This window comes from Asparagus officinalis, chromosome 8 (genome assembly GCF_001876935.1).
Source record: "Asparagus officinalis chromosome 8, Aspof.V1, whole genome shotgun sequence".
In the NCBI taxonomy this organism is placed as follows: domain Eukaryota; kingdom Viridiplantae; phylum Streptophyta; class Magnoliopsida; order Asparagales; family Asparagaceae; genus Asparagus; species Asparagus officinalis.
Window position 1 is genome coordinate 121,374,569 of NC_033801.1, and position 24,600 is coordinate 121,399,168.

Below are 24,600 nucleotides of genomic sequence, written 5' to 3' on the forward strand. Positions count from 1 at the left end.
ATAGTGATTGAGGCTCTCTCTTCAAGGATGTGATGTAGGGTGGATTTGCACCTCACTACCAAGTTTCATGGAGAAACTTTGGTACCAAGTTTCTCCATATTTCTGTCTCTCTCTTCTCTCTCTCTCTCTTCCTCTCTCTATATTATATATTATATATATATATATATAATATATTATATATCATATAATATATATACTATATATATATATATATTATACTGTACTTACTACTATATAATGTTTTTCTAAGGTGACACCTTAGATTCCCACCTAAGGACGCGGCCTAAAGTCACATCATTTCCTAAATTTTTTTAGCGATCCGCTCCGTTGATCTTGATCTACACGTTCTTAAACCCAAACACATCAAATTTGGGGTGAACCTGTCGTGTTTTGACCCTTCGTTGAGCTGTGCAAAAAGTTCTATTCATTCGAAACCGTTAAAATTGCGGTGTGTTGATGAAGGGTCAAAACAGGACGGGTTCACCCTAAAATTGGTGTGTTTGGGTTTAAGAATGTGTAGATCAAAATCAACGAAGCGGATTGTAAAAAAAATTAGGGAATGATGTGATTTTAGGCCGCGTCCTTAGGTGGGAATCTAAGGTGTCACCTTAGTAAAAGTACGAGTTCAGGAAAATCTTTCTATGGTCAATATTACCCTTAGAATTTTTGAATATTACATTGTTATCCTAATCTATTCTAATTAACATATCTTCTTTGAATTAGTAACCAAATGATTTATTCTATTCATAATGAGACTTAACATGTTATTGGATAAAATAGATATGTTTTATATAATTCAAATCATTATTTATTTTAATTCATAGAGAAATCTAAAAAACAATGCTAGCCAACACCTAAAAATTTTTGGACTTTGTAAAAAATATTCTCCAAGTTTTTAAATTACAAAAACACCCCTACAAATTCAAAATTTTATTAAAACATCTTAAAAATTATATATTTTACTTATTCAATCCAGTGAGAAATCTAAAAAATATATGCTAACTAGAAACTGAAAGTTTTTTGACTTTGAAGAAAATATCATGTAACTTTTAAAAATTACAAAAACACTCCAAAAAATTTAAAATTTATAAAACACTCCTTGAAAATGTCAAACTTATAAACATACTAAAAACCTACAAATTACACAAACAACCCCCAAATTGTATAGAATTTGCAATACACACTCTAAACTTTTTACAAATTACAAAATAAAATTCTCAAAATTATAAAATTTACAAAAAATCCTGATAATTTCTGGCCTAACAGTACATTAAAAATATAGGAATTATAAATATTCCCTACATAACTTATAATTTATAGAAAAACACCCTTAAAGTTTTAAAAATTACAAACAAACATTTAAAATTTAAAATTTTAAAAAACACCCTAAAAATTTCAAATTCATTAGTAAATTGAAAGCATATGAAGTATTAATGGTCTATAAACAATTTATAATCTGTAGAAAAAACCTATAAATTTAAAAAATTATGAAAAGTCCTTAAAATTCATAATTTACAAAAAAAAACTCCATGAGAATTTCTAACCTATATATACTAAAATGAATATGCAAAATTACTAACAACCCCTAGAAAATTAAAATTTTGTAAAAAATATCATACACCTTTTAAAAGTATAGGTTTACGAAAAACTTTTCATGGTAAATATTACCCATAATTTTTTTGAAAATAACATAACTAATTGAAAATCTATTAAATTTAAAATTTATAAAAAATAACCTTAAAGTTTAGCATATTGCAAATTACCCATCCAAAGTTTGAAAATTTTCTATGATTTTTTTTTTATAATTTCTTGATTTTAATGTAATATTTAATAGTTTTGTGTATTTGTAAATTATAAATTTTATAGTGTTTTTTTACACTTTTTAAAACTTTTGAGGGTGTCTATTTTGTAGTTTTCTAAATTTTTATTGTGTTTTCATTGTAATGCACATATACATCAACTAATGATGATATTAAAAAATAAGTCGTTCTTAAGATTATTAGACCATAGTTAAGTGTGCACATCACTATTTCTAGGTAGTATAGTTTATATATGCAAATTTTTCAGACAATCTATGTAGTGGTTAAAAAGATTTTGATTTTAATATACTATTTTTTTGCAAATTATATTTAATGTGAACCCACCATATAATTTTGACTGTGGTTATTATAATTTTAATACGTTTGATTAATTTACTATATACATATATAGACGATAGATTACTTTACTTTCTCACATGAGTTAACATTTGGTGCTTAATAATTTAAATTATTACTTTTAAATTCAATATAAAGGGAGCTCTAATAACATTTATTTATTTACATACAGCATAATACAATCTCAATTCATATTTTTTGCTAGATATTTATTCCATAGTTACACATATCAAATTAGTAACTAAAATAATAATTATTTATGCTTAAATTATGATGATTGTAGTTGATCACTCACTATAAAATTTTTATGAAAATATATACCTTACTTTCTATAGCTATCTGTATTGTCCATGTATATTTTATAAATTAGTTCTTAATTTAACATATTAAATTACTATTCCTTTGTAGAAATTTTTTCTTTGATTTTTAGACTATGTAATCACTATATCACCATTCTAGCATAGAAAGGACCTTCCTCTAAATGGTTTTAAGCCAATCTTTGAGTTTTACTGAAGTATATATTATTGTTATTATGTATATATATATTTTTTTAAGAAAGTCATTTCAACACTTTTTAAATAGAAGAGAATATTGTAACCTCTGATATTATAAAAATTAAATATAGCTAATTGAATGATTAGCGAAAGAGAACTTACATCAGGAAAATGTGAATAATAAGATAAATAGGATAGGTAATGACATTACCAACAGTACTACAAATAGCAAACTACAATGTAAAGTTAACCTATTTTGTGGAGCCCAACTACTGGCTATAAGCAACAAGGTTTTCATATATATACTTTATAATTTATTAAAAATGATCATATAATCTTATATAATAAAATTGATTTAATATTAAATAGTAATATCATTATAATAATATCATTATTAGAAAAAATTCTTCATGAATCGGTATGATTTTTACGATATATAAGCTATGCACTCTAAATTATCGTGTCTTTTATAGAGCCAAAATTTTTAAATACGAGCCATTAACATGTTGCTCTTACAACAGCAAAATCTACTTAGGAGATATGAATATTCTAGATGAGTTATGTATCCTATATATAATACAATTGTCCTTGGTAAGTGAGTTATAATAGCATTTTTTATTCACATCGTTTGGGGTAATATTTGATAGGGACATTGCATCAAAGAAAAAAGAAATTTTTATATTTAGATCTCATGACGAAATATATCATAATCTCCCTGTTCTAATTTTGTAAGAAAATAATTATTCATACTTTTAGTTTTACTTCTATGATACAGAGAATGAGCTATAAAATTGAATAAAAATATTAGATAATATAAATATGAGCGAAATATCAACTAAAAGTTAACATGAATATGAGTCAAATCATAACTAAAAGTTTAATGAACATATTGCAAGTAAATTCATATGCAAAATTCTTCTGCGAATTGAATGATCATCCATCTTTTGAAGACTTCAACGGGATTCTAGCTCCCAAAACCAAAGAAAACGTGCTCTCCCCTCCTAAGACTTTTTCAACGGGCTTTTTGCCCCCAAAAACTCAAGCGATTTTCTTCTAGCCCCCAAAACACCCCCCACGTGATATGATGTTTAAAACCAACATAAATCTTCCCAAAATACCATTTGTTTCCCTTTTTTATTTGTGCAGAGGAGAGAGCTGGACCCCGCCACCTTCCCCCACCTAGACCCCGCCAAGTACACCGCCCACGACCGCTCCCCCGCCCCCGGCGGCGCCATCGCGACCTTCGAGGGCACGACCTGCGACACCTTCAACGGCCACCACGTGGTCGAGCTCCGCTAAGAGTCCTACGTTCACATGGCCCTCCTCCAGCTCTGATCCATCGTTGCCTGCTCGAGATCGGCCTGGTCCCTCGAATGTGGTGCCGTCTCCCACCACCTCGGCACCATCCCATCGGCGAGGCCAGCATGTTCGTCACGGCATCAGCTGTCCACAGGTCCGACGCGATCGAGGCGTGCCAATTTGTGATCGAACGAGGTGAAGGCATCGGTGCCGATCTGGAAGAAGGAGGTTTACGAGAATGGGTAGTTTTGGAAGGAGAACAGGGAGTTCTTCTAGAGGGATCACGGTAAGCTAAAGTGTGGGTGCGGGAACAATATAAGAGTGGCGGAGGGGTAATAAGTACTGAAGGCAATAAGGAACGAATTTTCGTTTTGAATTTTCTTTTTTTTTTACCTTGAAATTTGTACTGAGGAGATGGGGGTATCGAAGAAGTCCTAACGGCTTATAATTAGTGGGTGGTTCTTGAATTTTGGGCTAAATTTATGTAAATATAGCTAAATTTTGAGCTAATTGGCTTATAATTAGTTGCAATGGTGGAATATCAATGGGTGGTTCTTGAAACTTCTGTCGGATTACGTTAATATGAAGGTTACGTGTTTGTTGTTAAGGTTACGTGTTTGTTGTTAAGGTTATACGAGTTGCTTGTTAAGATTACGGGTGGCTTGTTAAGGTTACAGGTTGCTTGTTAAGATTACGCGTTTGTTGTTAAGCTTACGCGTTTGTTGTTAAGTTTACGAGTTTCTTGTTAAGGTTATACAAGTTGCTTGTGAAGATTACAGGTTGCTTGTTAAGGTTACGTGTTTGGTGTTAAGGTTACGTGTTTGTTGTTAAGGTTACACGTTGGTTGTTAAGGTTACGTGTTTGTAAATATAGCTAAATTTTGGGCTACTTGGCTTATAATTAGTTGCAATGGTGGAATATCAGTAGGTGGTTCTTGAAACTTCTATCAGATTTCGTTAATATGAAGGTTACACATAACAAACAACACGTAACCTTAACAACAAACGCGTAACCTTAACAACAAACGGGTAACCTTAACAAGCAACCTGTGATCTTAACAAGCAACTCGTATAACCTTAACAAGAAACGCGTAAACTTAACAACCAACGCGTAACCTTAACAACAAACGTGTAATCTTAGCAAACAACCCGTAATCTTAACAAACAACTCGTATAACCTTAACAACAAACGCGTAACCTTTACAACAAACGTGTAATCGACAAAAGTTTCAAGAACCACCCACTGATATTCCACCATTGCAACTAATTATAAGTCAATTAGCCCAAAATTTAGCCATATTTATATATAATTTCTTGATTATTCCTAGCCAAAAATCAAAAAGATGTTTCAGAGGAGAGGGAGATTTCGCAAGCTGTTCAACTCGTCGAAATTATTAAGCAACAAGTTCAAGAAGCTGTTTGGGGATGCGTGTCTGAGGCAGGATTCTATAAAGTCATTGCTGATCTCGTGCTTCGATTTGTTGACGGGGTCAGCGTTCATGTTCTCGAGGTCCGACATCGTGGAATCCGATGGCTTTAATTTCCACATCAAGGACATCTGTGTCGCGACCTGCGCCGCGGATCGAGCGACAGAGGTGAAGTCGGTGGATAGAAGGACCTGGATGAAAGCGATGGGAGGAGGGATTGGGATGGGAAATCCGACGGCGGCTGCAATCACGCACGTGCTTACTAATAAGAGGGAGTTTCCCTTCGTCGATGGGGCGGAGGATCGGTTGGTGGTGTCCCTGGGGAGCTCCAAGACGCTGAATCTTTGCTGCGGGGAGGTTAAATCGACAGCGAAGGTTGCGAGGATTGCTGGCGAAGGAACGATCGACGCTGTGGATCAATCAGCAACGAAGGTAGGAGGGAGAGCGGAGGGATTGCATGGTTAGAGAGAGAGAGAATGAGTATTATAGTTTTTACCTGTGTAAAATTCTTGGATTTTGTGTTTTTGGGGCTCAATGAATAATTAGTTTACTTTTGGGGGCAAAGAGCCTGTTGAAAAAATCTTGACAGGGGGAACACGTTTTCTTTGATTTTGGGGCTGAAAGCATTTTTTCCCATATATATATTGCTGCAAATAAAGTTTCATGTATCAAATATGCTCATTGATGAGACAAGAAAACAACCACAAGTCCCATTATTAGCATATGATCAACATGTGGCTCCACTACCGCCGTTAGAAAATCATCTCCTAGTGTAATCCCTTACTCGCTCCCTGTTGACATGAATTCAACTTGATTAGTTATTCACATTAATAAACTCTTGGTGTTATATAGATTCGAACTTCAGATTCATAACAGTATTTCTCATGATTCCTCCAAAACCTCTATGATGTATCACCCAAAGAAGTAGAGATGTATAAATGTTCATCAACATTATAAACATGGATTATTTGCATATATACCCCTTGAATCATGGGTATCTGCAAAACTATCCGCCAAATCATATTTACTTGCAAAACTACCCTCCAAATCAACAACTTTGGGCCTCCGCTGCCCTAAAGTTGATAAATCATCAACTTGTGAGTATGACTTATTTTGTGATAGTTTTTACATTAAACAGTTACAAATTAGCCTATCAAAGTTGATGACTAATTGATTTGATGGTTTTTTTCCTTCCAAAATTGATAATTTGAGGGGTAATTTCACAAATACTGAGATAGAGGGGGTAGTCTTGTTAAAAAGATAGAGGGGGCAATTTCACAAAAACCCCCTAGAATGTTTATAGGGTACGTATGCAAATAACCCTATAAACATTTAGAAACTTCCCTTACCAATTGACCCATTATCCACGTCCATAATCTTGTGCTCTGATTTCTTGTGTGATCCATCAATCTTATTAACAAGAATCTCCTACTCTCACTCTAGTTTTTCCCTAGGAACTCCACAAGCCTTTAGGAATCTAAAACCAAGGAGTCCTCTCTTTTACCTTTGGCCCAACACATCTAGATCCTTCCCATCTCCCAAAACCCACATCTTCTGCATAAAATGTGTACAAAAATGTATAATTACACATTATTTAAATACATCATTAAGTCACATAGGAAGTGTTGGCTTAATTAACATACCTTTCGAAGGATCTTGCATGGTGCTTTGCTACTTTTTGTCCATGATATAGGACAAATTTTGAAAACCAACCCATTTCCAAACTTATTCATAAAAAAACGACCTATTTAAAACTTATTTGCCAAAAGCGACGCAGTTTCAGCCAACTAGCTGAAACTGGGTCGTTTTTTGTATAAAAAAAATACCAAACTTCACGGGACTTCAAGTCCCCTGAAGTTTTTTACCTAACAAAACTTCATGGGACTTGAACTCCCATGAAGTTTGGTATTTTTTTCGTCAGTTTGCTTTTGGAAAATAAGTTTCAAAGATATCGTTTTTTAAAATTATTTTTGAAAGTGGGTTGTTTTTCAAAATTTGTCCCCATCATATACGCTTCTTTGCTACACTTGGAGTCATAAATGTCAACTTAATATACATACAACGTGGCTAAATTAAAAGTTTTTATCTTTAAAGATCTGAGAGCTGCATGCAATATGCGAATGAGATCACGTTATGTTTATTTAGCAATAGCCTTGATTAGAGAAACTCTTTAACTTCAAATTCGACTGCTAATCAGTACAATTTTGAGTATCATCATTAGGCTCTTGCTAATATCGAACCCAGCCCAATCTTAATGGGCCGTAGCCTTAGGCCTAAATTTATACTTGGCCCATCATTGTAATTTAAGCGGGCAAATCTTACGGCCCGCCATTTTAAACCAGCCCGCTGATTAACCCATCAAACCCGAAACTTGGGTTTTGGGCTCCGCTCCTTCCCCTTTGAATTCGATGCCAATTTCTTCACAATTTATCCCCAAATTTAGCTCGCTCCTCCGTCGTCAATCATGTCAATTGCAAGATCGAGATGTATCCTGATCTTTTCTTTATCCTCAATCTCAAAAGGTACAAACCCTAACCCTAATCCCCGAAATTACCGTAAATTCTCATCCGGTACACCTTCTGATGTGAACAACGGACTGATGCGAACTGAAAATCTTGATAAAGTTGCTCATTTTAAGTCAAAAATTGATGAAATTTGCCGAATTTTAGAAAATAGTGCTTTGGGTGATGACTTGGGGAGTGCCCTCTCTTCGATTCACGAGAAACCCAGTCCTCAAATTGTTGTAGGAGTTTTGAGAAGGGTGAAAGATTTGAACTTGGCTATGAATTATTTCAGATGGGTCGAAAATTTTAGTAAAGAACAGCATTGTTCAGGAGCGTACAATTCTTTGCTTATGGTGATCGCAAGAACTAGAAATTTTGATGTTTTAGAGAAGATATTGGAGGAGATGAGTGTTCTCGGATTCAAGCCATCGGATAAAGCTTGTTTGGAGATGGTTGAGAGTTTAGTAAAGGATGGGAAGCTGAAAGAAGGTGTTAATGTGGTTGAAATGATGGAGAAATTTAAGTTTCGGCCTGCATATTGGGCTTACACTACTCTGATCGCGGCCCTTACTGATGCTAGTGAACTCGATGCGGCCCGCAAATTGTTTCAGAAGATGCAGGATTTGGACTATCAAGTGAATGTGCAATTGTTCACGACTTTGGTTCTAGGGTTTGCTAAAGAAGGTGAGCTTGCGTTGGCACTTTCCTTATTGAACGAGTTGAAGAGTAGTTCATTTGCTTCAGGTATTGTTCTCTACAATGTTTGTATTGATTGTTTTGGAAAAGTGGGAAAGGTTGATATGGCTTTGAAATTCTTTCATGACATGAGAACACAAGGGATTAACCCGGATGATTTTACATATTCTCGCATCATTGGATTTCTTTGCAAGGCTAATAGATTAAATGCAGCTGAAGACTTGTTCGAGCAAATGATACTAGAGAGGGAAGTCCCTTGTGCTCATGCTTACAATATAATGATTATGGGCTATGGTTCAGCTGGCAAGTTTGATCAGGCTTATCGGTTATTAGAGAAGTTTAGAGAAAAGGGATACACTCCAAGTGTTATTACATATAATTCTCTCCTTAATTGCCTTGGCAAAAAGAGGAGAGTGGATGACGCTCTTAAGGTTTTTGAGGAGATGAAAAAAGATGCAGAACCTAATGCTACAACCTATAACATCATTATTAGTATGCTTTGTATGGAAGGTAGATTAGAAGATGCCTCTCGAATTAGAGATATAATGCAAAGTGCTGGCTCATTTCCCAACCAAAATACAGTGAACATGATGGTTGATAGGTTTTGTAAGGCTCAGAAGCTAGACGGAGCTCATAGTATATTCGATGATGTTACATATAGGTATCTAATTGATGGATTTGGAAAGAAAGGGAGGGTTCATGAGGCCTACAGTCTGTATAAAGAAATGTTGGATGCTGGCCATAGCCCTAATGCCATTATCTATACTTCTTTGATCAGAAATTTCTTCAAGCATGGTAGAAATGAAGATGGACATAAGATCTTTGAAGAAATGAAACATAGAGGTTGTCCTCCAGATCTCACCCTTTTGAACACTTACATGGATTGTGTTTTCAAGGCTGGTGAGATAGAAAAAGGGCAAAGTTTATTTGAGGATATAAAAGTTCATGGTTTCTCCCCTAATGTACATAGTTATTCTATACTGATTCATGGACTCATAAAATCTGGTCAACTTCAAGATATGTACAAGCTATTTTGTGCAATGAAAGAACAAGGTCTTGCACTTGATTCCTTGGCCTATAACACAGTCATTGATGGGTTCTGCAAGTTAAGCCAGGTGGATAAAGCTTATGAGCTTTTCGTGGAGATGAAATCAAAGGGATGTGACCCCTCTATTGTTACATATGGATCTGTTATTGATGGGCTTGCGAAAATTGACAGGCTTGAAGAGGCTTACATACTTTTTGAAGAAGCAAAATCAAAAGGAATCGAGATAAATTTACCATTGTATGGTAGTCTTGTTGATGGGTTTGCGAAAGTGGGGAGGATTGATGAAGCGTATTTAATCATGGAAGAGTTGATGCAAAAGGGTTTAACTCCAACCTTGTACACATGGAATTGCTTAATCCATGCTCTAGTGAAGGCAAAGGAGATCGATGAAGCTCTTGTCTGCTTTCAGTCGATGAAAGAGATGAGTTGTGCAGCTAACACCTTTACTTACTGTATTCTTATTAATGGCCTCTGTCGAGTTCAGAAGTACAACAAAGCTTTTTTCCTTTGGCAAGAAATGCAGAAACTAGGTTTAGTTCCCAGTGATATTACATACACTACTATGATCTCAGGCCTTTCAAAGGCAGGGAATATTGCTGAAGCAAATAGCCTTTTTGAGAAGTTTAAAGCGAGTGGAGGTATATCTGACTTAGTTCGTTTTGATGCTCTTATAGAAGGCATGAGTAATGCTAATCGCGCAATCGATGCATATAGGATATTTGAAGAGACTCGACTTAGGGGTTGTAAGATTAACGCCAAGACTTGTTCAATTCTTCTTAATGCACTACAAGAGTCAGAGTGCCCTGAACAAGCTGCTACCATCGGAGCTTTTTTAAGGGAGATGGAAGAGTCACAGCATGCTGCTAGATCCTTGTAAATTACGAAGAACAGAGTGGGTAAACGTTTAACTTATGATGTGGAAATGGGTGGCTCTTCTTTTTGAAGAGTGTGCGGCATACGTGAGACTTGACGGTGTTACTTTGGGGGATTTAAGTGAAAAATCTTCAAGGGGCTTACTGAAAAACAAGTTCAAGGGGTTATTTTAAAAACCCCTCCAGCTGTGCGCGCGCGCGGAATTAACTTAAAGGACTCAAAAATTTGCATCTACAATCAGTTGATGCTTGCTGTTATATGATTCTTGGAGAGCTGTGTGCTGCACCTTGTGGTCTCAGAGCATTAGTTGATTTCATTGAATCCAAGTTTCATCCCTACTAAGGTATGCCACCTTCCTAACAACTTGCTTGGCTGAACTTAGTGCAACGTGATTAATATGTTCTCTCGATATTATAATCTGGTATAGATTTTGTAGTGTTAAAGTAGCTGCTGATGTACTTTTTCAATCTACGTTATTCTGTTCTTTTCTGAAATCTGAGGATTCTTCTAATGTTCATTTGTCAAGCTGTCTGTCCTAGGTTTCTCATTCTGACATGTTTCATTACTTGTTTCATGAGGCCGCACATAAATAATAAATTGTTTATGCTCAACATAAAAAGAGTTAAGTTTAAGAAAAATTTAGATTATCCCATCCTTTTTTTTTCTTTTTTTTTCTTTTTTTTCTTTTTTTTCTTTTTTTTCTTTTTTCTTTTAATCTTTCAAGAAAAATGTTTTTTTATTAATTTATTAAAATTAAAGAGGTTATTATAAGTTCCCAACTATAACTAAACTAATTCAATCCAACAACAGGGATTTCTAGTGAAAAATGTGAGTTCTTGTTAAACATAGAAATTGCTTCAATTCTGCTTCTACTCTACTTCTACTCTATATATCGTATTCTATATTTTCATTTATTTAGATATATATTATTGCATTTTTTTCCAAAGGAAAGAAACCTTGCACCTAAAATAATTCACTCAATTATAAATTACGCGAAGGCAAAATTTTAATGTGTGTGCTTATTATTACATTGGAAACCCCAAAAAAGATACAAGGAAACTCTATATTCATAAAACTAAGAGGTTAAGAAAAGAATTATCAGGTGGTTGTTTGTGTTATAACAAAAGAAGAGGGAAATGACTGATTCGCGATGGAATTATACCCAGTTCCGAAGCACATGTCAATGTAAGATAGCAATTAGGATGCATTACAAAGTTTTATTTATCCATATTAGAAGATTGACTGATGAAGTGTAAACCAAGGTCCTAGCAATTCAATCTGCTATCCACCTTAACGAAAATGCTATCATGTTCTTCTTATAATTTTCAGCTGTGAATTTTATGTATTTTCTCTATGCATTGGGTATTAATATGGTTAATTACGAAAAAAACCATTGTAGTATCACCCAATTACGAATAGACCACTGTAGTTCTACTTTTGTGAATAGACCCCCTGACTTAATATAAACATAGTTCTGTTGGTGAGGATAGACCCCCAACGTTTTTTGTTTATTTATTAAAAGAGTCGAAAAAGTTCGCTAAGCGGGTGTATTCACACATGGGCCAATACTACAGGGGTCTATTCGCAATTGAGTGATGCTACAGGGGGTCTATTCACAATTAACAATATTAATAAGGGAAAAGGAAAATAAAACTGTCATACTTGACATCCTAGGAGTAAATTCTGTGATGTTTCTCATGATTGATCTCAGGTTTTCATTCGTGAAATTAATAGTGGCATGCACGCCGAAACATTTTGAATGATAACTTTAAAAAAAGGTACATACCATAAAAATATAAGTTTCAACTTTTCTTCTGAATCCCTGATATCTATTTCCTTGAGCACCATATATCCTGATAAGGATAGACCCCCAACGTTTTTTGTTTATTTATTAAAAGAGTCGAAAAAGTTCGCTAAGCGGGTGTATTCACACATGGGCCAATACTACAGGGGTCTATTCGCAATTGAGTGATGCTACAGGGGGTCTATTCACAATTAACAATATTAATAAGGGAAAAGGAAAATAAAACTGTCATACTTGACATCCTAGGAGTAAATTCTGTGATGTTTCTCATGATTGATCTCAGGTTTTCATTCGTGAAATTAATAGTGGCATGCACGCCGAAACATTTTGAATGATAACTTTAAAAAAAGGTACATACCATAAAAATATAAGTTTCAACTTTTCTTCTGAATCCCTGATATCTATTTCCTTGAGCACCATATATCCTGATATCTACTTTACAGTACCTTTGGAGGCCTGAGAAGTATATGTCCTGATATCTAATAGTTTGGACAGGTCAAACAAAAGAATTTGACATACAATGCAACTTACTGTTGAATTTCTCTGGGAAATAACATAAGTTGAATAGCCTTATGCATGGCTGCTGTTGATGGCACAATTGTTGCTTGCAGAAAAGCTAGGCAGCTTTTTAGAGGCCAAATTGGGAATTTTGAGGCGGCATGGTGAGATTTCTGTGGAGCGCAGAGTATGTATCTCTATTCCTGTCCCCTTCTTCTTCTTCTTTTTTTAATAATTTTTTTATTGGACGTTGGTAGATTTCTATTTATATCTACCTTGGCTGAGCAGATACAAATTCAAATCAAGCTGTGGATGCTGGACAAGCCATATAAGCTTATAAGTATTAGCAGATACATATGTGCATGTATCGAAGTCTAAACGTTAAGCCTGAATTTGTTGAAGAGGAGATCATTTGTGGTACGGTTACCTCGGTTATGAAATATGTATGAATTGGACGGTGTAATCACACGATGTTGACCTATAAATGTTTGTATGTACAAAAACTAAAATATTAATGCATGTGAATTGTGAAGTGAAGTTTTTCCATATAAAGGTTCAAGGGACCGCTACTAGTATGTGTGAGATCTGGACTGGGATATTTTTGGGGTTAGATCTATGAATGCTACAGTATGCATCATGTTGCAGTGTTGTTATTTTAAAATAGGAAATGAATTCTGGTTGGGTTTTATCCTATATATTCAGTAATTTGTCCACAAAATTACATTCACTAATATATTTTTTTATGCTAGTATACGCTTCTGTCGAAATAGAGAAAAATCTTGGGAAAAGAAAAAAAAGAAAGGGAAAGCGCCCAAAGAAAGAATATGGAAAGTCATGAAATAGAGCAATCATACTAAATCTTGTTATTCTATACGCATACGATGTACAATACATGGGTTTGCGAAGAATTAAGAAAACACAAATAACCCACCTTGTTATGGTATTATCTTATTCATCGCTGTCTGTGCAAAACCAGCTTCACAAATGCAAGCATAGATTTATAAACTGATAACTCACAAATGCTTGCATAATAATTAAGGAAAAGACAGTAGTAAATAAGAGAGTAATATACGGGGTAAAACTGAGATAATAACATGATATATGTTTTATTACACATTTTTTTTCAAATTAATTTTGTATCATCTACTATGCTATCAAACTTTTAGCTCCCACCCAATCACCTTCGTGCAAATTGGAGGGTGAAGAGAATATCTCAAGCGACCATTCAATGAAGGGATCTCCAATTGCACATTCAATGGATGAAAGCCTTCAAGATCATACAACTACAATGATACAAGGGACCACAAAGTTGAAGAAGGCCAAACAACACTTGGGAAAGCACATAAACCCCATAAATAGAACAAACTGAAACCAAAAGAAAGAGAACTATCGGGGGGCTTTCTTTCGGCTAAGAATCTCTTGCTCCTTGAGGCGATGCTGAAATCTTGCTAATCGTGCTTGGAGGCTGACGAGTCCTGCAGCCTTTCTTGAGAGTAGGAAACTTAGCTGAGTCACATAGTTATCGATGAGGCTGCCCGGTTGATCCACCTCTGCCAACAAATTCATCTCCTGTGCGAAAATAGAGGTTATGTTGTGGGAGTCAGCAAGAGGCAACGAAAATCTAATTAACTTGCTGAGGATGGAACAAAAATTGGTAATAAGAAAGTCGAAAGTAGCTCACATATTATAGGCTTTTGTATAAATGAACCAAGGAAATTTTGCATTAAACTGAGAAAAAGTATTTTATTTCATATAAAGATTGCTGATAATAATTTCCAGAATCCAGGAGGCAGCATATAAAGATGTATTATACTTGTAACTCTAAACTCGTCTTAGAGTCCCTAACCATTATACCAAAAGTTCAAAGTTGTGTTGAGGGGTGAGGGTTACATTTTTATATTCTAATAAGATGTATACCCTTAAAAATTACATTGCTGATGCAGGTAACACACTAAGCAAGTAAACCTCATCTGCAAGATATTAGCCAGAGGGTTTACAATAAATTACCATTCAGTAATCCATGATAAAGAGTAATATAGATGAAAATTGGTATTCAGATGACGTTGTCTGGATCCTTGGATAAATCTGGATGATTTTTTACAAATCATATTTTCATGCTCGTTCAACTAAGGGACATTGCTGAATTCAACTAATTCAGGGTAAAGGACTTCTCCTAAATGAACACTGAAGTTAGGGTTCATGCTATGGTCTTCCATTATCAATACAAGCAAGCCGAGATTTATTTTCCATTTCAGTGTTCTAGCAGAGAATATATGTATTAGACCCCACAATGAAATTTGCGGTTGTACGATTTAACCCATGAAAGAAGATCATAGCTTTTGGAATTTAAGCACCAGAGAAATTTTCAAGTATCTGGAGATCCTCAATGTAGAAGTGTAGAACCCATTTCTACAGTTAAGATAAGAAAACTTTTTACATATTCCCCGGGCTGTGACACATTAAGATCTTGATTCATGCAAGAACCCAATCCCACTCAGATGTCGGAGAATTTAAGTTCAAAGAATCTAGAATATGTTACCTTCTAGCAGAGAATATATGTATTAGACCCCACAATGTAGAAGTGTAGAACCCATTTCTACAGTTAAGATCAGAAAACTTCTTACATATTCCCCGGGCTGTGACACATTAAGATATTGATTCATGCTAGAACCCAATCCCACTCAGATGTTGGAGAATTTAAGTTCAAAGAATCTAGAATATGTTACCTTCTTTTGGGTTCTCCTAATTAGCCAATATATTAAATTTGAAAAGAGATATTCCTATGACTAGAATCAGAGTTTAGCAAAGGGAAAAAAACCTTAGTATATTGCTTGAACATGGAAAATATGATTAGTTAGAAGGCCAGCATCAAAATCATGCAAGAGACATTGAAGAAGGTAAAAAGAGGAAATACTAAAAGGAGGTCTAGCTATCAATGAATGTCAAGCAGTTCATTTAATAACTTCCACCATACAAGAAGAAAGTTATCACAAGCAGCACTAAAAGAAGGCTGGAATTACAACTGACCTCTCGTACTATCTCCATCGTATTTTCAATTTCTTTTCTATGAGCTGATATTAATGCTTCTTCTTCCTACAATAATAAAGAACACAAGGAACTCCAAATGAAATGACTGGAATATCTAATAAGTCAGTTACAAAAGACTGAAAAGAATAATAACATTTCAGACCTCTAGTATGGCATTGATTTCATTATCATTGCATGGAGCCTCCTGCTCATATTGCCTTGACGTGATGTTCAAAGCAGGTTCATAACTTTGTTGATTTTTATGACTTGTGGTCGGCAATTCAGACCCACTGTCTTTCCGTGCCCAACTTTGTCTTTCAGGTTTTTCTTCTCTCGGAACTTTTCTACGAGGTGGGGATACCTTGGGTACTTTTTCTTCATCTTGGTTGTTGAATGCATTCCGAGCAGAGGAATATGATTTATGACTAGATGGAATACTATAATTGTTTTTCATGTCAACCCTTTCCCTTTCAACTGCACTAAATGTAGGCGCAGGTTCTTCCTTTCCATTATAGGTGTTATTGTTTCTATCCGTCTCCAATGAAGAACTGTAAGAAAAATTCTCGTTATTTCTTCTGGCAATATCTACTGGTTTCACCATGGTGGTTTTGTTAATAAGGTCGTCTGTTCAGGGCAGAAAGAAGGAAATGGACGGTTCCTTGGGTGGAGGAAATGAACCAGCGGCCTGGTCTTTCTTGGAGTTTCCACTCTTGGAAAGACTCTTAACCCTGTTCATAGCACCCAAAAAAAAAGAAGTGTTTATATTTTAAATCTCCCAAGAATACAGACTTCCATCTATATATTTCATAATGATCTTATCCTTACCTATCGGCATATCTCAAGGTATTAAGTGTATGTTCACAAGAGCCTGCACTGGGAGATATGCAAGATATCATAACAGTCCTTGAATTGCCGACAAAAGAGTCACGAAGCACCTCTGTCAGTTTGCTCCCTCGAAATGGGATATGTATCTGATCATTGTCTAATGCACGGATACACTCCTTAAGGGCCAAAAGACTCTTGTTTATCTCAGCTCCTTCAATCCTGAAGCAACAATAACAGACATATACGTCATCTGACATCATAAAAGAAACAAAGCTGTAAAAAGATAGTGTCGCCACCAAATATCACAGTAGCCAGCATCTCATATAAGAATATCTCTCCGATGCTGGACTTTTAAGAGATGCTTGGCACTTAAAAAATTACATATGAGATGTCAGAAGCATGTTACAGACTTAAAGTGAAAAAAAAAACTACCAAAAGTTACTAACCGTGTTTGACGATCGTTATCAGTTGTATCAGCGCCACGCTCACTTCCAGCAAGGTCAATGAAAGATATCTTCCCAATTAACTTGCCACCTTTCAAATCATTATCGTTATTATTCTTCCTTCTAGTGTCTTTCACCTCTTTTTGCTTCTTGATGGCAAGTTGCAAAATAGCATGTGATCTGGATGACTCTTCATTGGCTCCAGTGGAACCTGTACTTCGTGCTGAATTTCCTCTCTCGATATATTCTTTGACCACCTGCACATCTGATACCTCAAATTCTTGCAATCCAACAATACAGACTTGTTGTCTGCCGTCTTCCCTCATACAGAGCTTCCTGACAAAATTTAATGAAAATATCATATATAAGCAGGTTTTTTAAGCTAAATTTCGCGAACCTGTTTCTAGATTAATATATGTCATATGAGAAGACATACATATATGTTAAAGAGATTTTTACTACTAAAATTGTATGCATAATACATATTTACTATTAGACAGTTTACCTCATGAAATCAAGCAGATACTTTTTGGTACATTATTGAAAAGAGGGACAGAGGAGAATGAAAAGTTTCCTTAGGAAATAGTAAATTGGCTAAAAAGTGAAACAAGGACGACTCCAAAATGAGACAAGGACAGCAAAGCCAAACATAAAATTCTGAAAACATGACTTTGACAGCAGGAAATTACCTTTTAACCAAGTAAGCATCTAAAACCACCTAATCTGAGTGTGTGAGCTAGAGCCTAGATGAGAAGCTAACCGGTCATAAAACAAGCAGGCAAGCAACAGAAAATCCAACAGCTTTATGCACACAGGAAAACAAGTGATCATGGACCTACAGGCTATAATCAAGGTGACTGAATAAACATATAATGTCCATTTCATGTTTAGCAAATTTGTTATGACTTATAGAATATAATGATGGATCTACAGTTAATGTATATTGCGAGAATATGACAACAAGAATCAATCACTGGGAGAATATAAAGTTACAACTGACACCACAGATCTGAAAGAAATAGCTCCAGTAAACTACCACCTACCAAATGCATAATGAAGGGTGTTCATTCTCACAGAAAACTAGCATGACCCTCTGCAGAATTTATATTTAAATGAGAAACACAGAAAACTATCAAATATATTATTGGTTATAATGTACTGAAGGTTAGAAAAATCCACCTTCTATCACTAAGAAGGTCAAAAAGTTTTCCACCATAAATCTCAAAAAAACTAAGCCACAATTTGAATTTCTGATCATGGTAGACTGGCTGATGTAACAATCGGACAATGTCTTCAACAGCTCTGAGAGGTAAGGGTTGCATTGTATATGTCTTTCCACTACCTACAAATAAAAGAAACCACATGAAATGGTTATCTAACAAGTGACTTTTTAACGCCAAAAGATATGAGATTTATAGGATAAAAACAAGAAAGTGTTCGATCGACTCTTAACCAACAAGATATTACAATTGCGTATGAAATACAAAGAGCTTTCCCATTAAAAAATATTAAAATTTTATTATTATCGGATAATGGATGTTAGAATTCCATTAACTGTAGACAGTAGGTGTCGAGAAACGGCCAACAGATGAAGAGCTCAGCTACATTATATCAAACTAAGCAATAAGGAAATACAACATCTGCCAAAATATTTTCGACACTCTTCTGCAGAAAGGTTTCAAGACCATCACTAGTAGAATATAAGGGTAGCTGTGAAAAACTATGTGCCAATGCATGAGAAAGATAATGATGTTTCTTGTGTATGTAGTATGTACCCCTCATTTAAGCAATATTCATGCCTTAGATTTTAAAGGTATTGTAACATGTTCTTCAATTCAAAAAAGATTGTAACATGTTCTTTATAATACCTCTCAAATAATTTATTTCAAAGGAGAGTTTCAAGAGATAGGAGCTTGTTTTAGAGGTCATATTACCCTCATAGTTTACATACATGGCTAAGTGCATGCCACACTAAAGCTTTCACACAATTACGTTTGAACAGCCATGCATTCTACATTAATCTAGAGACAATGAAAGCTTTGATGTTAAAACAATAATGTTCAGAACAATCAAACTCATAAATAGAAGAACTATCTTGGATGTTAAAACAATAATGGAAAGCTTTAAGATAGTCGTCACCACTGCCAGAGAAAACATTCTCGAGTTATAACTTTAGTCGAATATGAGTTCTTATAAACATTGCAGGGCCTTATGAACTTGCGTATGGATGTTGCTCAAGCATACTTGTATCAGAATAGGAAACAAAAACTAACATTCAAAATCTTAAAAATCTTCTGCCAAATAATTTCAAATGAAACCAACGATTAAACTTGAACCAAAAAAATTAATCATGCCATTAATTAATCTACATGAAGAACTATTTCAGAGAGTACATTTTACTAGACCAGCAACACAACAATATGTGTGTTTAAAATAGATAAAAAATGATCCATTTTCATGTCTTTTATTAAATCCATGTTCATGTGTCTTTTACCTGTCTGTCCATATGCAAAACATGTGGCTTTTGTTCTCTGAAATATAGTTGGAATAATGGGCTGTACAGTCTGACGATATACCTGCTTGAACAAGTATAACCTTTAATACCAAAATTGAACACCAACCTTATATTATTTTTTGAAAAATAAACTATAAGGTGAAATTACTTACAAACATAAACAAACAATGTACTAAAATATTATATGATACCTCATCATTTGTAACATACTCGTCCAAAATAGCATCAAAACAAAACTCATGCTTCTCCACATATGCAGTCAAGTCCACCTGCCATATAAAAACTCCAGCTTCTTATTCAAAAAATTACAATTTATGGGATCCCACGTAACTTATGCTATCTTCACTTTCTTCCAATAATCACATTCTTATTAACTAGTTCCAGAAATAGTAATAGATGGTTGAGCAGCGGCTACATGTCAGAAACTAACTCCTATGAGTCCAGAGAAGGATTTTCTGTTGCTTATAAAAAAGAACTGCTTCACAAATAAAGCACTAAAGGGAAATTAATCGGTGATATTGGTAGGTATAAGCAGATCCAATGACTGAATAGTATTACCAAAGACAACTGAATGAAATGTTTTTTTATTAGCACTGCCACGTGTTGTGATGAATTGACAAAAAAACTATAACTAATGACAACCAAATGGCATCAACAGAAGCACAAGCTGAGCATAACTAGTTGTGAATATTATGGAATTCATTCATTCATAAACAAAAATAATTATTGATAAATAAATGTAAGTCAGAGCGTAAATGTTCATACCTTTAACTTAGGCTCATACACTGTTAAACATGCAGTATCATGTACAGTTACAATATCGTCCTCTTTACGAGACATCTCCTTCTTATTTAAAGGCCTTTTGCGCACCTGAAAGAAATATTTAAGAGAATAATAACTAAATTCCTACAATGATGCATTAGTATTATAAACAGCAATATTTTTATGCAAACGGTTAGAGATCACTATACGGATATAAGCTATGAACTAAAATAATTAACTTCATTTAATACTCCAAAGATTTCAACTTCAGCAGATCTGGCGCAGGAAAGACTGAATGTACAATGATAGGTTCTGTTCGCTGCCTAGATTTACGACTCTTCTGTTCAGGTATTGCATAAAGTGCATTAAATTATTCTCCAGAATTAACTAGGAAAAGATGCCCAGTAACTTTCTTAAAATTTAGAATATTAACCTATGCATTCAGATTTGAATGATGCTCCTAGATTTCACCTTCCATGAGAGAATGTGAATTATTTGTGATATGTAATAAAAGAATATCAAGCAAACTATTAGGACGATCTTGCTGTTACAACTGCGGCCTATGATTATTCCCTTTAAGCTATCATAGTAAGCAACAACAAGAACATAAATAATCAATAACAAAATGTCAAAGTGGTATTAAACCTTACAAGCTAAAGTGCCAAAATCAACTGAACCAAATCATATATCAAAAGCAGTTTCAATGTAAAAGTGAGCCGGATGTTAAGACGGAGACTACATTGCATGGCTACTTCTATTTGGAGCCATACCGGGTAACACCCATACCCAACAATGAAACTTCAGTTGACTCTTCTTGGATATTTGTACAGTTAAGCAAATGTGTACTCAATTATATAATACATGTTTCAATTTAAAATGTTCATCCTATAATTCTTGGACGTACATGCACACTTCACATGAAATTTGTAAAACTTGTTGGACATAAATTGGGTTCGTTTCAACTCATACCCTGATTGAAACTATGATTATAAAGGTTCTTCTGTGTATCAAGTTAAAAAATGAGCAATTTTCTATTTTTATAGATAAATACTATAAACAAAACATATAAATGTTATAGGAATTTTATTTCATAGAACGTGAAATGAAAAAAATACATTGATCTTGTGTAATTTATTACTACATATACGTGTATGTGTAGATGTCCCCTATCCTACCTTTTACAAATTTGCCATGTCCCATGCCCATAGCCATACGCATACCCGGATCTGTGTAGCTCAGAATGAAGACCATATGGTCAAGGGATAGGACTCAACTGAGAATACCAAAGGATACTATAGCCTGAGTTTGTGGCATTTGTATAACAGAAAGTCCCTAACTTTGCGCTCCTGTGCCCGACACTTTCACGTAAGCATCTATAGAAGGGAGAGGAGCAAGATGAAAAAACATGTGGTGAAGCATAATTTAGTTATAGCCTCGACTTAACCTAACATAAACTATTACTCATAAGCAACTAAACATTTGTCTTGCATGCACTTTTTGAGATAAGTGAGTGAAAACCACCTCCAAATTGCTTCTTGACTACTAACGTAATCCGAGATAAGTTAAAGAAGAATTTGCAATTGTTAAAATAGATCATAAGAAAGCATAAGCATCCCAGAGATATTATCATCCGTCTGTAGGTATCCAAAATTATAGTGTTAGTGTAACATACCACAACTTTTATCTTAGCCACATTGCTCTCTTTTACATTAGTCTCTTTGTCATTGGTTGGTAATTTGACACTGCCATCTATATGACCTTGTTGCCTGCTGGACATTGCGTCAAAGTCGTCATCAAAATCTCTAGTAGGCATGAAAGGTGATGGTTCAAATGGTTCTGTCATGACATGCTGCAGAGAGAAGATACATCAGAATTTATGACCAAGCCAGATAAGTATATTAAATGTAATAGCACAATTATTTTCAGTAACATTTTAGAAAATATTTCAATTTTCACTTATTCATATATTACTTTTTATATAGGAGAATAGCTTCTTCTGAATCTCTTCACAAATATAATTTCAACTAAAACAAGATCAGCAGTCTACCAAAACATCAGAGACGCATTCACAAATCCAACGTCAACACCTTACTAGATATCTTTTTGTCTTTTCTATTGTATGCATTAACATGTGTCCCTTAAGTGTTAACCAGCACATACTCACCGCTCCCCCCACCCCATAAACAAGACACAAAAGGGAAAGTTACAAAAGCTTTTGAAAAAACGGAGGCTATTCTATGTGTAATTGTGCATATGTGTTTTCTTCTCCTCTTTTCACCCTCTTTTTTTTGGGTCTGCTTCTGTGTGGTGGTGGTGCTGCTGCTGCTGCTGCCGCTGCAGTGTCGGACTTCAAATCTTAAATGAAGAATCACTTGAATCACAAAGGATCTTTTTATTATATTTGATGGTTATCACGGTTTCAGGTTTAACTCATGTTTATCAAATAGTTATATTATAAATCACTATGCTAGTTTTCCAGTCCAATAATTCAGATATCTAATGGAATTAAATTTCAAGGAACACAATTTGAAACAGTAATTTGATGACATGCTTGGATAAAGCTAAGCAAAATGCCAAGAATAGACAAAGATCCTGATGCTACATGTATAGTTCGGATATAACCATCCACGATGGGGAAAAAATGTTGCACAAGTATATGTCTGCATTTGAAAGTATATGCTTCAAATACATGTATAGTTCGGATGTGCTTCAAATACAGCAACAAAAGTATATGTCTGCATTTGAATCAATGTTCCCAATGTATAACATGATAATAGGTAAAAGAATAACTCAAATAATATCAAATTGTTATCTGCATAACAATTGTGTGTGCAGATACCATTGCTGTGGTCTACAATTTTAATCGCTTAATCTCATATGCATTTCTGAGATATAAAATTATAGACATTACCAAATTTTTGTTTTTTTGAAAAGAGCATATGGCAAGTGCCCATCAAGTACTTCTGGACATCTACAAAATAATCTATAAGATTCTTAATATTAATTGAGGACATAACTTACAGGTTGGTAACAAGTAGGGTAATTACCTATAACGTTAGAAGCATGAAACAAAACTAAATATTAATTAAGAAAATAAGTACATTTTACTTAAGGACATAATGCACAGGTTGGTCATAAGTAGAGTAATTCCCTAAAACTTCAATGGGAGTAAGAAACAAAATTAATTCATATCATATCATATCACGATACATATACCACAAAAGGAGTTCGCAGACAACTTTTTTGTGTTCACCATTATGGTGAATTTCTTGGATATGATACCTCAGAGAGAAGTTCAGTATCATCCACAGCATGAAGATCAAGAAGCCCAGCCCCAAATTCCCCTCTTAGGTCGGGCGAGTAAAAGCCATCCGCTGCACCAGAAGGTCCAAAACTTTGGGAAGTTGGAGTATATGGCTCTGAGGCAGACTCTCCGTTAAAGTTCAAATTCCTGAAAAGTTTAAAGAGCTTCTGCTTCTCTTCTACAGATTGACCTCCGTAGCCCTGCAAATAACAACATAAAAACGAATAATCAAATAAATAAAGTTAATAAACAATCAAGACTCGTGTTAAAAGCTGGAAACATGGAATTGGAGAAACTAAAGAACAAATAAAATTATTTTGAGCATGTCAAAATAATATATAGTTCTCACGGCTGAGAATAATAAAAACTGTACGTCCAGAACCAAAAACCTCCAATGCAGGAGTAAATAATAACTGGCGATAACGAATAATGCTTTAACATACCAATCTAATTGAAAATTCTTATGCTTGAAAGTCTTTACTGGCATCATACAACTACATTGTTCTTAATTACCCTGATTCCTTGTGTATTCAAGCAGCAAAGACGAACCCAATCTTGAGTTAATGTCCTATCAGAAAATATCTAGTCCTAATACATCAATTACGTCTAAATCATAGTATGAGGCTTGAAGCAAAGCATAATATTTATCATAAAACACCGAAAGCTTCAATTTAAGAAACGGGTAATCAAATATCATCAGCATTTCACTAAACAAACCAGATACTGCATCAAACTGTGCCATTTATGTTTGAAACAGACTCAAAAACGATACTTAGAAATTGTTGGCACCAAATTTAATTGATCGTATACAGATCTACAAGAAATGCATTTGTAAATAATAAAATACTTAGTATAACGCTCAGATCCAAGATCAAGATCAGACTTATACCTGCATTAAGAGATTCGGCAGCAACCTCTGATCCGCC

General features: G+C 34.7%; 3 protein-coding genes and 1 long non-coding RNA gene across 4 annotated transcripts in view; 3 read left to right on the forward strand and 1 right to left on the reverse strand.

Annotated features, from left to right (window-relative positions):
• Nucleotides 1-5,840, forward strand: part of LOC109821822 (patatin-like protein 3) — a 9,848-nt gene extending 4,008 nt beyond the window's left edge. Inside the window, exon 2 of the mRNA XM_020387977.1 lies at nucleotides 5,277-5,840. Coding sequence (XP_020243566.1) covers nucleotides 5,277-5,840 — 564 coding nt within the window. The remainder of the gene's footprint in view (nucleotides 1-5,276) is intronic.
• LOC109819991 (pentatricopeptide repeat-containing protein At3g06920-like) lies at nucleotides 7,762-10,714 on the forward strand. The gene has a single exon (XM_020386019.1). It carries the CDS (start codon nucleotides 7,840-7,842, stop codon nucleotides 10,498-10,500), a length of 2,661 nt encoding a protein of 886 aa, XP_020241608.1. The 5' UTR covers nucleotides 7,762-7,839; the 3' UTR covers nucleotides 10,501-10,714.
• Nucleotides 10,725-13,409, forward strand: LOC109819992. Its single transcript, XR_002241683.1, has 3 exons — nucleotides 10,725-10,839; nucleotides 12,796-12,985; nucleotides 13,087-13,409. It is a non-coding gene; the product is annotated as an uncharacterized LOC109819992 (long non-coding RNA).
• LOC109823023 (kinesin-like protein KIN-13A) lies at nucleotides 13,847-24,594 on the reverse strand. The gene is given in 12 exon segments (XM_020389339.1): nucleotides 13,847-14,367; nucleotides 15,826-15,891; nucleotides 15,989-16,553; nucleotides 16,651-16,869; nucleotides 17,097-17,429; nucleotides 18,273-18,435; nucleotides 19,588-19,669; nucleotides 19,800-19,877; nucleotides 20,374-20,478; nucleotides 22,043-22,219; nucleotides 23,653-23,874; nucleotides 24,564-24,594. Coding segments are annotated over 12 exon segments (2,199 nt in total). The 5' UTR covers nucleotides 24,570-24,594; the 3' UTR covers nucleotides 13,847-14,184.